The following is a 17214-nucleotide window of genomic DNA, read 5'->3' as shown; positions in this document are numbered from 1 at the left end:
GCGGGCGCCCCCCCCCCCCCCCCCCCCCTTCTGTTTCCTTACACATGCTCATGCAGAGCAGTGTCCTTGTGAAAAATGAATGCTGGATGAAAAGCAAAAACAGCATCCGCACTAGTTGACTAGCACAGCAAAAAGTTCCCGCAGCAGTTTCCCCTTCTTGAACAAAAAGGTACCATCTCTGCTGATGAATCTCTCCATGTTTTCCTGCTTTTGACTCATTTAAAACTTCCAGTCTGCACAAGACTCAATGGGAAACCTGTGTAGGTGTTAGAGTTCAAATGCCTCTTTCATCACTAAATTTAGCTTAGTGATAAAAAGAAATGGTGCAGAGAAAGTCGGGGCCTTCAGGAGTCTCCCCCCTCGTCTCCGTGTCATGCAGAAAGCAGATGCTTTTGGTTTCCCATCCCATTCGACATTAATGTTATGCATCTGAGGCCCCACAGTGCTGAGAGACGGACACACAGGGAGTAGACAGAGTCAGGAGAAGGATGTGTGATGACTCGATTGGAGGTTTCTGGTGTTTGTGCTTTGTCAGATGAAGTGCGAAGGAAGTCCTCCTCCTCTTCGTCTACCTGCCTTCATGTCTCTCCCTCCTTTCTTATTTTCTTGCTGTCAGCAGCTTCTAATAACTCCCTATTGGGGTATGGGACACGGCAGGGTCTCCTTTGGTTTGCCCCTGTACTACTCCTCACTCACACTCACCTAATCCCTCCTGCACTGGGGACAGGAGTGAGCTGCCAACAACAATAGGAGCTGCCATGGTTTGATAAAGAGGCTGTGGACTGCTTAGGGGTGCAGGGACCCCATGGAATCGAGGCCCTGAGTCCACGACACAGCTGCCTTGAAATCAACATAGTTTCCGAGCGAAGGGGTCACGGGCAGGTTGTAAATTTACAGAGGGTTAAGCACGAAACTGCATTTGTTGACTTATGAACTGAGAGAAAATCTATATGTTGTCCTTCTAGAAAAACAAAAAGGCTTATATTTAGTTGTCAGCAGTATATCCAGTTTTCTGATGCAGGACCCTGCATATCCTCTGTATTTTTTTCTGGGGGTTTTTAGCAACGTGGCGGGAGTTAAAGGAATAGTTTCTCATTTTAGGAACTACATGTGCTTGCTTTCTTGACAAGAGTTTGTTACCTTCGGATAGAGCCAGGCTAGCTCTTTCCCCCTGTTTCCAGTCTTTATGCTAAGCTAGGCTAACCAGCTGCTGGCTCCAGCTCCATATTGTACATACAGATTTGAAAGTGTTATTGATCTTCTTTCCCAAAATGTTGCACTGTTTCTTTAACAACCTACAGTAACAAATGTCTCATGGTGGTATATTTGATAAGCTGGTTCCAGTATTTTTAGAGTGAATAAATTAAAATTAGCCAATAAATTAGTAAATAAATGATTCAGTATTACTCCCGAAAGAGCAGTGTGGCAGACCTTGATGTTGGCATGAAAGTTCATACAAAATACCAGTGAATAGTTAACGGCATGGTTAAAATATGAAAAAAGCAAATGTGTTAAATAAAAAGTTAATAAATATGTTTAGACTCGACTGGTTTTGGTGGGGTTGTGCATGACTCATGACCTGGTCCTGGTCTCGCAATTGATTTTGTTCAAAAGACTGATGAAAATTAATGAATGGATTCTCTGTGTGTGGATGCAAATCAACCACGAACAGCTTTTCTTTATGCTCGATGGGTCATCGATGCCATAAAAAGCCCCAGCTGTGTGCTCCATCTGCACGCTGTGATGTTTACAAACAACCTCTTAGAGAAAGCCAATAATGTTCCACGTCCTGGGTACATCAGCTGAACAACAGGAGCTATATTCCTTCCAGGGATCAATGGACCACGGATGATCGATGAGCTAGTAGTGCATTATTGGGAAATCAATCAGCTTCTTTAGAAACAGAGTAAAATGATGCTGAGAGCTGAATTAAGAAGCGTGCCATAACAGAATTTTTTTGCCAGCATTCACTGCAGAAATCAGTTTTAATGAAAGCTAGTAGAGATTAATGAATGCTTAGGGGATGGGATACGATTGTATTGCTAACTAATTGGACATTAAATTCCTTGTCTTAGTATAGACCACACCTGTTGTCAATGCATGAGGATTCTGGCCTTAAACGTTACTCTAAAGTTCATTTCTTTTTACATAATTTAGTTGTTTTTGTTCTGTCTCCTCCAACTCTAACCTCGTGGCCACCTTCTCCTGTCAATCAACTCCTAAAAGAACACAGGGTCAGGACACGTAACCAAACCCGCCTACATCAAAATCAGACTTTTACTAGAAAGAGGGAGGGCATCTCCCTCACTGACACAATCAGAGGGGTGAAAGACATGAAGGGAGGGAGAGTAAATTTGTATTCAGTCCTTAATTGTTTGATTTCCCTGAGGGCGTGCAAGACGGGGGAGAAGGGCAGGGAGGAAATGGGGAGGGCTTACAAGTACAGACAGATTTAATTAATTGAAATGCTTTTTGTTTTTTTTTGTATATGCATTTACCTTGCGAAAAGAATGATAGGCTTGATTGTTTGAAGTTCCCTAGTTGCTCATTAGTTCAAGCACGAGGTTGCAATGAATATAGATGGATAAGCTCTGGGCCTTGGGCCACTTCTTTGCAAACCATTTGAATTAATGGGAAAGCTCAAAGCTGTTGTATTAGCATGACCCATCCTGAAAATGATTCTGCATTCACCCTTCCTCGGTTTCTCCTCCCGTTCTCAGCCTTAACCCACATTATCTAATGATCTAAAAAACGAAAAGATAAAAAAAGATGTGGAAAACAGACAAAGATGATGTGGTGAAATTTATTGTTTTGAGGCTGCACGTAAAGCTTATTATTTCCACTTGGAATGTATCCACAGAGGGGAATATGAATTCAATCTAGTCAATTTCCATCTGCAGGCATCCAATATTGGCTTATTTTGCTACAGGCTAGAAGACATGAATATCAATATTGGGGTATCTATGAGATTTCTGCCTCCTATACAATGAAGGTTTGTAATGTCCTCCTTGATCACAGACTTCAATGTCAACAGATGTTATAGGGATTTATTTATTAGAAAGTAGTTCTGGTGAAAATTGTTCACTGTAATTTGGTTTAATGGGCCTTTCAAATTTTGTTTCAGATTTTGCAAAGTACTAGTATCAGGAAAGCATTATAGAATGGTAATGCTTTCCTGATTTCCAATGCAGGATGCACTGAGGGTTGGATAAGTAGTTTAGGAAATCAGGCGGGTGTTGTGGCTTGCCGATAGTGTTGAAAGAAGAGAATGTGTTGCATGATCTATAAGCCATGAGCCTGCTATATGTGGAGAGCAAACACAATCCACGTTGCGGAAACGGCACATGCAGCGATACCTTCATGTGTACAAGCACGCATGCATTCTCCCACACAGACGTGCATAAATTGCGCTTAGCCACTAGCACATGTAGTGATTTCTGCACCCAAGCAGGGACACACTCTCTTTTCCATTTCTCCCACACCCCCGCATGCAGACACACAATCAGAGCTTATACTGAGGGAGATGAAGAGCCAGAGTAGAGGCACGCTCTCTGCCGCAGAGGAATTGAAGCCCCGGGGGCAGATAGGAGTAGAAAGCAGGATGAAGGATCTCCCCTCCAGTGATCCACAGCAACAAAGGCGATTTGAGAGACTGCTGCTTTGGCACCCGGCAGAATTAGTTTCGGATAACAATGTCATTGGCCCATGCCACAAAAAGAAGACCAAAAATCACAAATTCTTCTGTTTTGATTTGTTTTTCTACTATTTAAATGTAATTGTTGTCACTTGTTAGATTGCAAGCATAAGGAATAATTAAGCCTCATATTCCAGTTGACCTGAAGTGGAGAATTTGAGTTCACACTGTGCAGATCAACTGCCTTTGATTAGCCACATGTGAGTTATTTTGCCTGGCCCTTGGGGATTGTGATATCATGAGCAATAAACTGACTATTAATGTCTTTTGAAAAGATATAAGAAATGCAGGGTGATCGTGTTCAAAGACACCATTCGGTGTATCCATGCATGCCTTGGAATGACAAACACTGTGCTGTCAGAACACATGAGAGCCAGATGTAACTTTATGTTACATGTCGTCAAGTGACAACAGGCGAAGGAACAAAAGAGGGAATGGACAGTTATGTGTAAAATCATTTGACTCTACGTTGCACTTTTCCTGTATTTATCCTGTTTGTAGTTTGTTTGTGTGTAGCTTTTGTGACTCTTACAACACACCCACATGTAGAGATAAGTCATAAAACCAGTGAGAAGTTAAACAAACATGGCTTCTTATTATTTTTCAAGTGGTCATTGTGCTTGTCAGACTGGAATGGTTGGACTATGTCTCACTCCACACTGAACTGTGTTGCAGCAAGAGATAAAGCGTCTTGCCTTAATATGGTGAGGCAGCAACATGTGTGGTTAACATGACACAGGATGTAACTGTGCTGAGGGATAGCAGAAAGAAAACAATTCTTCATATCTTAAAGACACGTTTGTCCATGCCTTCCAGAAATTGCCCATGTGATCATTCCAGGAACAAATCATGAGTGTTTCCTGGTTTTCCCTTCTATGGTTGAAATCTCATTAAGTTAAGGCAGCTGAAGCTGCTTGATTAAGAGTTTGGTCATGGTTATCATCTACCATCCATTCTGACCAAAGAGCTTTTGTGGTGGTATAACGATATCGCATCACTTTTACCTTTTCTACTGAGAGAGTAGTCTTACCGTAAGAGAACAGGTTTTTGGAGATGTGAGCAGACCCAGACTGGCCATCGGAAGCACTGGGAGAATTCTCCTGGGCCTGAAATCAAAGAGAAAACAACCCAGGGCAGCCCCCCATCTTTTTTTAACCTGATATAACCTGGTATGATCTCTGTCATCACACGCAATTGGTCACTTGCACATACACATCAACACATCATTCAGTCAGTGCCCGTGGCTGAACAGTGTGGAGAAAAAATGGACAGCACAGGAGAGAGAGAGAACAAGACAAAGAGAAAAGGTAGAGCTGAGATGGAGCACATTAAAAGGAGAAAAGCACGGCAGGAAATGCTGTAAATTAATTAACCAGATACCTTCACGAGCAAGGGACGTGGTGGTGTTTTTTTAAAAAAAATAAAATAAAATAAAGGCCCGACCCCAGTACATCCTATCACAACTATCTTTCTCGGTTGATTTTATCTTGTGTTTTTATAAAACATAATCATGTTGTGTAGGAAAGCAGGAGATTCACATGCATGTAAATAATCTGTAAAATAAAGACTTATAAATAAAGACACATATATACCTGTATACTCTTTTCTGTCAGGTGGAGATATATTTAGACCTACCACAGCTTCATGATTCTAAACACAGGTCCAGTCAGAGCTCTGAGGAAATGCCAGTTGCAAATCAAACATTCTAAAAGTGACCAAAAATTATATATATGAATCAACATGTCTCCTCCCTGATTCTTCTGTACTTTTTGTACTTTCAGAAAGTGAAACATTTAAGTATTTAACTATATAATCAATTTTTTTTGTAGTAACTAACAGCCTTGTATATTTCAGTATAGTCTGCATCATTATCTTCACAATTTATCAAAGATAAGTGTTGCATTTCTGTCCTAATTCCAATTATCTTATCCATTGTTGGGGTGGTATTCATCATCTCATCTCTGTAATTGGGATCCTGTGGAGTCATCCATCACGCAGACATTGCACAGAGATGACACTTTATTGATTTCACGGGGCATGCCTGGGCTTAACCACATCAATCTCTAGGTGACAGCCACTGCAATAATTGCGTGCCACTGCTACTAATGGCTATTCTGTTTGACCATCTTGCTGACCAATTAACAAGCCTGGGATGCCACACAGGTGGAAAGAATCATAATGAGGCTGTTATGATAAGGTGAAACCAGGATAAAGCCCAAACTGCTTTCTCAGTGTAAAAAAAAGAGAAATTTTCTTTTTTACACTTGGTCTGAACTGCATGTTAGCTCTCTACTGAACATAGTTTATATAAATAAAGTCAAAACCATCTGCCTTGACTTTTTATGCTATTCCCCCCTTCATCCCTCCTTCTAAAGCAGAAATCATTGGCTGGCATGCTTTAATGGTTCTGTTCATGACATGCTTCATGAAGACTGGGAGTTGCACTGAGCTCAGGGTAAGCAGGGGGAATTCTGCTTCTCTGCTCTACTTGGCACTGGCCTGCAATACTGCCTGATGTCAGACAGATCACAGCCAGGAAGACTGGCCCTCTTCCCTTGCGCCTGGAAAAAAAACGTTACTAACACTGAGACAAGGTTATGTGGCTTCGGGGGGTTTGCGCTATTGTAGGTTTTCATGCACATGATCCCACTTTTTCCACACAAGGCTAGGTTCTTGCCACATAAAAGCAAAGGGACATTATTAGTACCACATTGCTTCACGAGTCTCTCCGTTGAAATGTAATGTACTAATTGGAGCTCCTAGATTAGGTTTTATGAGAAACGTATTTCTTTGATGATGATTTCATCTGCTCTAAATGTTTATATTTACATCTGTTCTAAATAACTTTCTGTTACAGAGCAGTGCTAGAGAGCTACTTGCTCTCTGGAGGCCTAATGCCTAGCTTCTCATTTATCATAGTTAACTCTAGGATTTGTCCAGAAGTCCCTGATTGGGTTGTCTGAGTTTAATGAGACATATCGGAGCCTGTGAATGGAAAATCACTGATCGTTGATCCAGCTTGTATTCCAACAATGGCGATGATGGCTATGGTGTCAACGTACTGGTCATAGCAAGTCATTTAAGGATATTCACATGTACTCCAGAAAAGGAAGTTAATTTACTTTTTGAGGTGCTTCCAGTATAATTGCTAATATTTTCTTTGCTCAGTTATACTTACAGCCTGGTTGGATACCTTATGAAGAAAAGAGAGAGTCACTCTTTGTCACTACTGACTGAAATGCATTATTTTATATTCTGCCAAATAGAACAGATGTATGCGGCCCACCACATAGCTGTGATTCTACTATTGTGTGATTTTGCTCATGCTTCTGACTCCGCCTTTAATCCACCTAACAAGAGTTCTGCAGGGAGCACTTTGTTTCTCACAATAAATTTTCTCTTTCTCCACGTGGCCTGCAGTCAAATAATCATTTCAACTTTTTGTTATTGTATTGTTATTGATTTGATTTGAAACTGTCCCAAACAATTTCTCCCTTGCTTAGAAAGTGTATTTTTTACGACTTGTGTGTGATTTGGTCTCAGCTTTCGGTATGTCTGTATGCTTCAGTGTTCTGCCATAATAACATCACAAGTTTATTAGTACATGCGCAATAGTGTGTCATAATCAATAGAAAACTGATGTTACATTAGCATACGTAAAAGCTGATACTTCTCCAGCATGATTGCCAGGTAGAAGGTTTGACATTCAGGAACTTTCTTTCTAGGTCATATGCAACACTCACCTACAAATGAGGCCTCCCTTTTGCTGTTGATGGATTAGGTACTAACTCCAATTCATCAAGCCTGTTACAATGAATGTATCTCACACACCGCAACATTTACTCTAAGACAACAACGTAAGAGAAGAGCAAACAATAACAATGAAGGCCACATGTATAAGAATTATGGCATTTGCTGGTAAATCACAAGATATACATTTTTGGAGGTTAGCCTGGGCGTATTTTCTCAATGAGAGTGCTGACAACAGGAAATGTGTTTAAATGGTTCGCCATGACATTTATTTCTGTATGTGAATATATTCGATTTAGATAAGACAAATCGTGGTGTTATTTCCTTAAACAAAGACAGACAGAAGAGGCTGATAATGTTGAACAGAGATACTGCAAAACAAATATTATAATTTAATGCAGGAAGAACAGAAGTGGCATTTAGTAGCTGGCATTCAGGATTAGCTTGAAGTGATTTCATTGTCTTTCTGTCTGTGTCGTCAAATCTACTGACAGGCGAATCTGACTCTTTCCCCCAACCTAATATATTTTCTTTCAGAAAGTCATCAAGTCTTTCTCAGCCCGAAGACAGCATGACAAGATGTAAACATAACAGTAATTATGGGTATTGTACCTGTCTAACAGATGCAGAGAAGTTAACAAATTCTTCCCTGTCAGAGTTTTGAGACAAGTTCATGCAGCAGTAGCACAAATCTCAGCAATATTTACCTCTTGTTGTGTCACACTTGCAGTTTATTTGCGGTTGTTTGGCTGTCAGGCTGCCAACACTCAAGACAGGTTCTGTGGCATTAACAGCTGGAAAGTGGCGGCATCTTGTTGATTCGTGGTGCATCTCCCAAATGCCAACTCCCTGTCTGTCAGACGGAGCCCTGCTGGAGGCCTGTCCCGTGGGTAATGAATTTTAAATGGGGGGCGCGACCCCGCTCTCCCCTCCCTTGCCCCATGCCTCATTAACTTCCCACTGATTGATAAACAGTGAGAGGTGCGGGTGGCTTGTGGAATTAGACACATGACGTAGATGGCATCGGTGGTTCATGAGATGAAGTGCTGTCGATTGGGTGCATCGCAAGGTTTTTGGTTCCTGCACTTTGTTGATGCAAATGACACAGCTGTACGGTATTCCTCTGGATGTTTTCTTGCATCTGTGTAGTACAGATTGAAACTCGTATTTTCTGTCATGTGGAAGTATCATCCGGTGCCCAACATCCCTTCTGTTTATACTGACCCTTACATTGAAAGCACATTAGTATTGGTCAGTAAGTGATAGGGGACAAAATCCACAGTTCTTATTTGGTATCGAATGATTATGATGTATAATATTAAGCTACTAACCATGTCAGTTAGCAGCCTATGAATGCTATAGTGTTAAACCAAGTCATTTACAATTCCATTGGATTTCTAAGGTAGCCATATACACTAACAAGTCTTAACATTATGACCACCTGAGGTATCTGGCACCAAGACATTAGCAACAGATCCTTTAAATCCTATAAGTTGCGAGGTGGGGCCTCCAAGGATTGGAATTGTTTGTCCAGCACATCCCACAGATGCTCGATTGGATTGAGATCTGGGGAATTTAGAGGCCAAGTCAACACCTTGAACTTGTCGTATTCCTCAAACTATTCCTTAACCTTTTATGCTTTGTGGCAGGCTGCATCATCCTGCTGAAAGAGGCCACTGCCATCAGGGAATACTGTTTCCATGAAAGGGTGGACATGGTCTGCCACAATGTTTAGAAAGGGGGTATGTGTCAAAGTAATATCCACATGAATGGCAGGACCCAAAGTTTCCTAGCAAAACATTGCCCAAAGCATCACACTGCCTCCGCCAGCTTGCCTTTTTCCCATAGTGCATCCTGGTGCCATGTGTTCTCTAGGTAAGCAACGCACACACACGCCATCCACGTGATGCAAAAGAAAATGTGATACATCAGACCAGGCCACCTGCTTCCATTGCGCCGTGGTCCAGTTCTGATGTTAACATGCCTATTGTGGGCACTTTCAGCAGTGGACAGGGGTGAGCATGAGCACACTGAATAGCATGCAGCTGCACTGTGAGTTCTGACACCTTTCTATTAGAACCAGCATTAACTTTGTCAACAAATTGACCTGCAGTAACTCGTCTGTTGGATTGGCCTTGGTCACCTCACATGACCCTGATGCCAGTTCACCACTTTTCCTTCCTTGGACCACTTTTGATAGGTACTGAACACTGCATACCACAAACACCCCACAAGAGCTGCGGTTTTGGAAATGCTTTGACCCAGTCGTCTAGCCATCACAATTTGGCCCTTGTTCAAGTTGTAGAAATCCTTATGCTACCCCATTTTTCCTGCTTCTAACACATCAACTTTGAGGACGAAATATTCACTTGCGGCTATATCCTACCCTCTGATAGTTGCCATGGTAATGAGATAATCAGTGTTATGTTATGGCTGATGGGAGTAGGATACCAACAAAAAAATGGTATTACTGTTGGTCCATGTGTTTTGACACAGACATGGCCACCACTGGCCTCTCAATCCTATTTCTCACACTTCTTCTGCTTCGTAGTACAAAGGAAATAGGTAAACACTTGCACAAGTAGCAAATAAGTAAAGGGAAAATTAGTTAATGTTCTCTACCATTGCTAACAATAACAACAACATGCCAATAATGATAATAATGATGATATCATAATATGCACATGAGAGTACATACTGCAATTTTCCTGAAACCAATCTCAGTCCATCTCATTCAGGTGGACTAAGGTACAGTTTCTTGGTTTTAACATGGGTTTGGAAAAAGCATTCCTATTGCAGAATTTGTAGGTAAACCAATTTTGAATTTGAACTAATCTGCTATTGTGCAAGTGGTGTGACAGAGACATGCTTAGTTGTCTACAAACTTTCCTTGCTGGTGCATTCAAGGACGCTCCAACATTTGAGAGAGTCATCTGGAAATGAGTTGACACCGAGGGCTATATTGAAAGCTGGAAATGTGTTCTCCCTGTTGAACAGACTGGTGACATTAGCAAATATCTTAGTTGTAATCCACTAAGATTTTATCAGATACCCTACAGTGACTGACACTTCTTTAACACTCTCACACTTTCCTGCAATTCTGTGTCCTCTCAGAGTCCTTGAGCTAGACACTACCCCCTCGCCATGCTCATTCATTGAAATGTAACATATGGATGACACATGGGTGTCTGCAATATGTTCCTTTATACCCACACACTCCCAGAGTGTTACAGGCAAGTGGTGAGGCAGACACATACACACACATGGACTCACCATACTGGATTGTCTGTTGTGGGCAGATGTTGAGTTTGTGTGTCCGACCGAGAGCGCAGACCTAATTAAGACTGAAGAAACACATCATTTTATTTGGCTCTCTCTACTCTTTGGCCTCACTTTGATCCAATGATTATTACCAGCTCTTTGGCTCTGCTGAGGAGTAGAGGGCGGGGTAGCATTGTGTCTCATGCTGACAGCTCCCAAACAAAATATCCCCCCTCCCCGGGTTGTTACATCTGACACTCCCAGCTGGGTTGTCAGCGGTGAGGTCAGTAAGAGAATCCAGCTGCCTACTGAGGTTTGTTCCTCTGCTGTGGATTAGCACCAGCCAACCATCTGCTGGTGTCCTGTAGTGTAATACTGTACATGCACTCGCTGTACATACAATCCACGGACACATGAAGGCAATCACATCCTCGATTGTACAAATCATGAACACAAATACACATGTTCATGCTGTGATAATCAACCCAGGAGGGGTCCACGTAGCTTTTTTTTTTAATCTAAGCACATATGTTCAACTCTGTTGTGGATTTCTCTTGCCTCCTGCTGTTTCCTTTCCTCCGCCAGAGAACGGAGCAGTGCTCACTAACCTCCAATGTGACAAGAAGGGCAGCCATCATATCATCAACAATGTTCATGTTATTGCAGTGACAGGACAGCACAGTCCAGGAGTTATGTGGTGTACTCAACCAAAAATGTTTTTAGTGTCAAAGAATCACCCCCCTATAGGCTTGAAGAGTCTACAGGAGGCTCTGAAATTAAATAGTTGCAATAGATTCCAATGGTGACCCAGAACCACAGCACAAATGAAAAGCATCAGAATGTCCAGAGAAACTTCTCAAACTAAAATATTGTAGCATGATCCACTTCTAAGCTGTCAGTGTTCAGTATCAACACTCATAGTTTCTCCAAAACATAACAAAGTAGCATATTTAACAATTTATTGTTGAAGGAATGATTGTGAGTGAGACAGCCGTAAATGTATTTCCTTTGAGGACAAAATACTGGTATACTTTGAAGGTTCATCTTGGCCATGGAAACAGCAGCTTGACAAATAAATACTTACCACAAAGTCCGACTTGTTGATTCTGTCACATCATAGCAACTAAACCGCCTCTGTGACAACTTAGCAACTTCCTGACAAAAAGGTCCATATCTTTATATACAGGAGACCTACTTTTACACACCTAGGAATAAGCACTTACTAACATCACGTTGATTAAATCTTCACACCAAGTCTTTCAGTGGTTGGCTAGTCCCAAGCAGTGATTGAGAAATCTGAGATTGCTATTACTTTAACCTCAGAGAGTCACTTTATAGTGTTATTCCCATCTGTAACTAAAAATGACTTCTTCGCTATTTTCCTGTCAACATAATCTCTCCATTCCCATTTGTATCACCTCATATATGTCAATTTGCTCATTGCTTGCTATTGTCTAGGCATGCACCAAAATTAAAATTCTTAGCCGAAACCGAATATAATGAAAAACTTTCCCGAACACCGAACAAGTTTTTTCACATTTTTTTCCATTTATTTTGCCAATTCTTTTAACCATTTTATAAAATAGTCAAAATGTGCTTTTTACTCAGTGTTTCCCACAGGATTTGGAGAAACTATGGTGAGTGGGTCCGAGGCCTGAGAGGGTCCGGTAAAGTAAATTACATGTGTCCATTTACTTTTAATGGACACATGTAAGATGTTTTATACTTTCCGTGAATATAATCCAATTAATGTTATTTCCATACTGTACAGATGGAAATAACATTTCTCGTGCTAAATTCATTAAGTCCGACCCAATTTTATAAATTACGTTTTATGTGGTTCATGAATCGCATAACATGAACACTTCCTAGCTTCTCTTCAGCTAGTACTCTCATACTGCAACACCTGTCTTTGTAAAGAGAGAAAATGACAGGATAATGTCGCTAACCTGCCTGTCAGCTTGCTCTTGTCCGTTTCAGTGGATTTACCATAGAGCCTTGAATACGTGGTCACTCCAAATTTAGGTGCGGATAGCTTTATAGCCTTCTCACAAACGACTGACAGAAACACTCAAACCGGTTCTTTTCAAAGACATCAGCCACAGATAAAGTGGATGTGTTTGGAGACAATTTAGAACAGTGTCTCTCGGCAGGCCCGGAGTGGGACCAAAATTCGGCCCTGGCATTTGTGGTTTTCACAAATGTGGATGCTGTGCTCCTTAATCGATTCTTGATAAATTTTAACGTGGAAACGCTTCGCGTGCAACTTGTGTCACAGACAGAGTTAACAGAAACTTGTATCCAAGTCCGATTAGATGGTAGGAGTCAGTGAGCAGGTTATACCGTTGTAGGACATAATAACAACAGATGGGACACTTTCTGCAAGATTGGCAGGTTTTGTTCACAACATCCCATTTTTCATCTGGGGTCTGCTCATCATCTCCATCCTCAGTACTGATCTTGGTCAGATACTCGCGCACAGACACCTTCAGCTTGTCGCAGTGCATAGCCAGGCTAAGTAGTTCACCCTGTAAGGCCTCGGGAGTTGCTCTGCTATCATGCCTGATCAGTTTGGCGCTCAGGGCACTGAGTGCGCCAGCAGGTACACCGTTACATTTCAAGTCATTGAAGTTCTGGGGATCAAGCAGGGCGAAATTTGTGTACAGTTCTCTGTTTTTTTTCAATGATTGTATCCAGAATGACATTGTGCACTTGTACCTCATACTTGCTGTCAGCATCTGATATGGTTGTGTCATCACATAACTCGCCTGGCATCCTTTTTGTCTTCTTTGGTCTCCGGTTTGGCAGCACGTATTCCACCTCTGCGTCTGTCTCACACACATGCTTTTTGCTGCCTTTACCCCCTTAAAATCCCTTGCATATTTTTTCATATTCTCTTGTGTGCTCGTGACAAAGCGATGGGCCGTGAGCAAATCCATTCCACTCGTTTGCAAATACTTGGAAAGTGGAGTTGTTTGTTGGAAGATGCGTAAAAACGTCTGGGCAGTGAATGGTTTTGTATTTCAGCAGAGCCTCTGCATAAATAAGCATTGGCCTTCGCACGCACCGTCGGCTTCATGTTATCTTTCTCGCTCAGGGCCTTGAGTGTAACAACAAGATCAATGTAAAGACATCCTTCTGGATCCCCAAATTTCCCAAACACCTTTCTAAGCGCAGCGTCTTTGGCCCACCATCGGGTTTTGCCAATTGATAACAGCCTCCTGTGCCGCATATCTTTGCTCGCATCCTCCCATGCATTCATTCTTTTGATATAAATCTCGCAGGAAAACAGCGATGTCATTTAACAAAGAAAAAAGTGATGCACTCGATAGAACGCAACCAGTAGTGTCCATTATTACTAAATTCAGTACATGGGCCATAACACCATATGTGTACCTGCGCAGGTGAATGAGCTGACAATAGCGCTGAAAATCCTCGGTATTCCCCTTGCATGTTAGCAGCTCTGTCCGTGGAATTACCCACACATTCAGCTATATTAAGTTCCATTTTCTCCAGGACACATTTAAGCAAATCAACAAAACACTGACCTGTAGACGACTCGCAGTTGACAAGTGCAGTCATTCTCTCTTGTGTCTTCACATCCGTCACATAGCGAATTATCACTGAACACTGGTCTTTGACTGTTGAAATGTCTTGTGTTGTATCGATTTGAATCGAATACATGCCTGCCTCTTTAACCTCAGCAGCAACGTTTTCTTTAATGAGACATCCAATAGCTTCTATGACCGTGTTTACGGTTGTCTTGGATAGGAGAGTGACCAATGATCCCCTGCTCGTTGCTCCGGAGTTGTGCAGCCTCTTACTGTTTTCAATACACGAACTGACATGCGTTTGCAGGCATACATCATATATATATAATTTGCTCAACAAGAGAACAAGTTCTAAAAACGTGCCATGGTCGGCAGCATTATTTTCCAAGGTGTATGCAGCCTCCGATTTGTCTCCTCGGTAACTGAGCCCACGTTTTCTTATGACTTTCACTATTTCAATGATACGTTCCGTAACCTGTCGTCTTTGACGCACCTGCTCTCTCGTGATAGACATTTGCTTTGCATTGAGCATCTCCCTTATATTTCCTTTGCTGATCCTTAAAAAGTAGGCGTCTGCACATTCTCTATGAGGGCCACTTCTCTCGTGTTCCACTACTCGTCGATGCACATGTATCTAGTCATGCATTCCCACTGTAAATGGGTTGACTTGTTTAGCAAAAGCCAAGCACACAGAACAGTACAGTGAGTGTGATTTCCCACAATACATCAACCAGGATCGCTTTGTTCCATTGCTGCAATGAAAGAGATTCTTCACGGTATTGTGGGTGGTAGTTTGAACAGGATGGAACTTAAAAAACAAGTCCAACATCTCTGATTTTGGCCGTGCAAAGTAGTTTACAGCAGCCATCGGCTCAGCCTCACTCCCTGTCCCTTCATGATCAGCATGACTAGCGATAGTCGCCACGTTACTTGTGCTAACAATAACATCATCACCTACTTCTGTAAAGTTAGCTTGTGCAGTTCCTCCATCCAACTCTTCAGCAACATAGTCAGCCACCACCTCATGGCTACTGCTGTTCCTTGTCGGGGAGATAGCAGCAGTCTGCTGCTCGTGCTCGAGGCTCCCAACAGTGGGTGTAACATTGCTAGGACTACTGCTAGCGCTTGATAAAAGTAACTGGCTAACGTCAGCTTTCTGTGCCTGGCTGACACTGACAATGTTAGCACTATTTTGAGCTGACTGTGGAGGGAAAAACATTTTTATCTTGGGACATTTTTCAGTATGGGCCTCAAGACATTTGCGTTTTTTGTCCCTTATTTTTTCTGCACCACCCTTTACTTTCACGAAGTTTGTCTTTTTGTCCATTTTACCTGCAGATCGGCTACTGAAATGCTAGCAAGATTTGTTTTACTCTTTCCCCGCTTTTTTATGTTGCGTGCTCTTGACGTGGAGCATGTACATGACGTATCACATGGAATGAGTTATGGATTGATATTGAATACTTCTTCATGGTGCATGCATGTGGTGTGAAAGTGGTTTAATAGTCACAGCAGCCTTTATTTTAATCAATTTTTTTTCTTGAAATCCACAGCTGCTCAATTCCATTTAAGCTCTCCTAAAGCAGGGTTAAGTTTTAAATTACATCACACTGTTTATCTTCCATGCAAGTCTGGCAGTGGTGGAATGGCTTTAGACATTGCGATTTATTTATTTTTAGGATGAAGCCCCTTTGGGTCACTTCTGAAAATTTGTTGTCTTTGTTTGTCCTTTCTAGGGGGCTGTTTGCAAGTAATTATACAGAAACTCATTACCTGGAAGATGGCAGTGCGGTCACAGGCTCTCACAACTTCACGGTAAGTTTTAAACAACCTTTTATTTTCTTTTATTAAGGCTAACACAATAAACAATTGTAAATTTCTTCTACCCACCCAACAGCTATACTGAGTGTTGGCATTTTATGGAATGCTTCTTCTTGTCAAGTTCTGCTTCATTGGGCTCATTTTAGGGTCAGTGAGGAAGTAAAGAAAAGTTGATGTTGCATTTAGATGCAATTTTAAACCACCTGAAATTGGGTAGTCTTGCGCATAAAGAAGCCTGTGTAGGTGAGTGGGCACATTTTCGTACTCTGCCAGCAGATTCATATTTGATGAAATAAAAGGCAGACAGAGGTCAGAGACCAGACTCAGTTTTAGGAAACAGCTCAAGTCTTTCATAATGGATAAACTTCAGACCATCCCAAAAAATTGTTTGTTATGCAGGTCTTCAAGAAAATATTGAATTAGTGAACATCTAAGTGCACTTAAAAAGTAACACTGTGAAATCTTTAGCACCTATCATTGCATTTATGAGCCTTAAATTGAGATTTTATTTAATGTCTTTCTAAAACAGATTGTCGCTAACTTTACTCCAAATCAAAGTTTTGCATAGAGTAGTTTATAGTTTTTGACCACAGCTCCAACAGGGTACGATGTCAGCTTTTTTACTAAATAGAATTTATAATAATAATAATTATTTACAAATGTATCCTCTGGTTTTCCAGTGATTTATAGTCATAAATTATACTTAATGAATTGTATTTTTTCCAACCATTCAAGTTTCTTCCAATTTACTGCGGCAAGACAATTAGGAAACTACATGTACGGTATACTGTAATGAATTAATATGAATATGTTGCAGGAGCATCTGGAACAATTTCTATGCCTCAAAACTTCCACCTGCTTGCCTGATTTTAGTAATTCGATGATCTGCTGTGTGGAAAGCAATTACATGTTAAATTTTTGCATTGCATTATAATAGACAGCCTGTGAGGTCTGTGTACACAATGCCTGGCCTACATATGCTGAAATCCACAAAGGAGATTAATGTAATTCAATGCTGTCCAACCCACACATTAAAATGAACAGTATTTTCCACATGAGACTGCTGTGAGACCAGAGCTGGACCATCACTGGCTAGGCTCGGCCAGCTCAACAGAATCTCTGCGATTCCAAAGCATA

At 41.4% G+C, this 17214-nt stretch overlaps 1 protein-coding gene across 6 annotated transcripts in view; it reads left to right on the top strand.

Annotated features, from left to right (window-relative positions):
• LOC123982729 (disintegrin and metalloproteinase domain-containing protein 12-like) overlaps positions 1–17214 on the top strand; it is a 78866-nt gene that overhangs the window by 21728 nt on the left and 39924 nt on the right. For all 6 annotated transcript variants that reach the window (XR_006828048.1, XR_006828047.1, XR_006828049.1 and 3 more), the window contains exon 4: positions 15993–16071. Coding sequence is in view for 3 of the 6 variants with exons in the window: in XM_046068511.1 (XP_045924467.1) it covers positions 15993–16071 (79 nt within the window). In the remaining 3 variants the exon portion in view is untranslated. The remainder of the gene's footprint in view (positions 1–15992; positions 16072–17214) is intronic.

The sequence above is a fragment of the Micropterus dolomieu genome, linkage group LG14, assembly GCF_021292245.1.
Source record: "Micropterus dolomieu isolate WLL.071019.BEF.003 ecotype Adirondacks linkage group LG14, ASM2129224v1, whole genome shotgun sequence".
NCBI classification, from domain to species: Eukaryota; Metazoa; Chordata; class Actinopteri; order Centrarchiformes; family Centrarchidae; genus Micropterus; species Micropterus dolomieu.
Note: the sequence above shows the minus strand (reverse complement) of the source record. Positions and strands in the feature narration are given on the sequence as shown.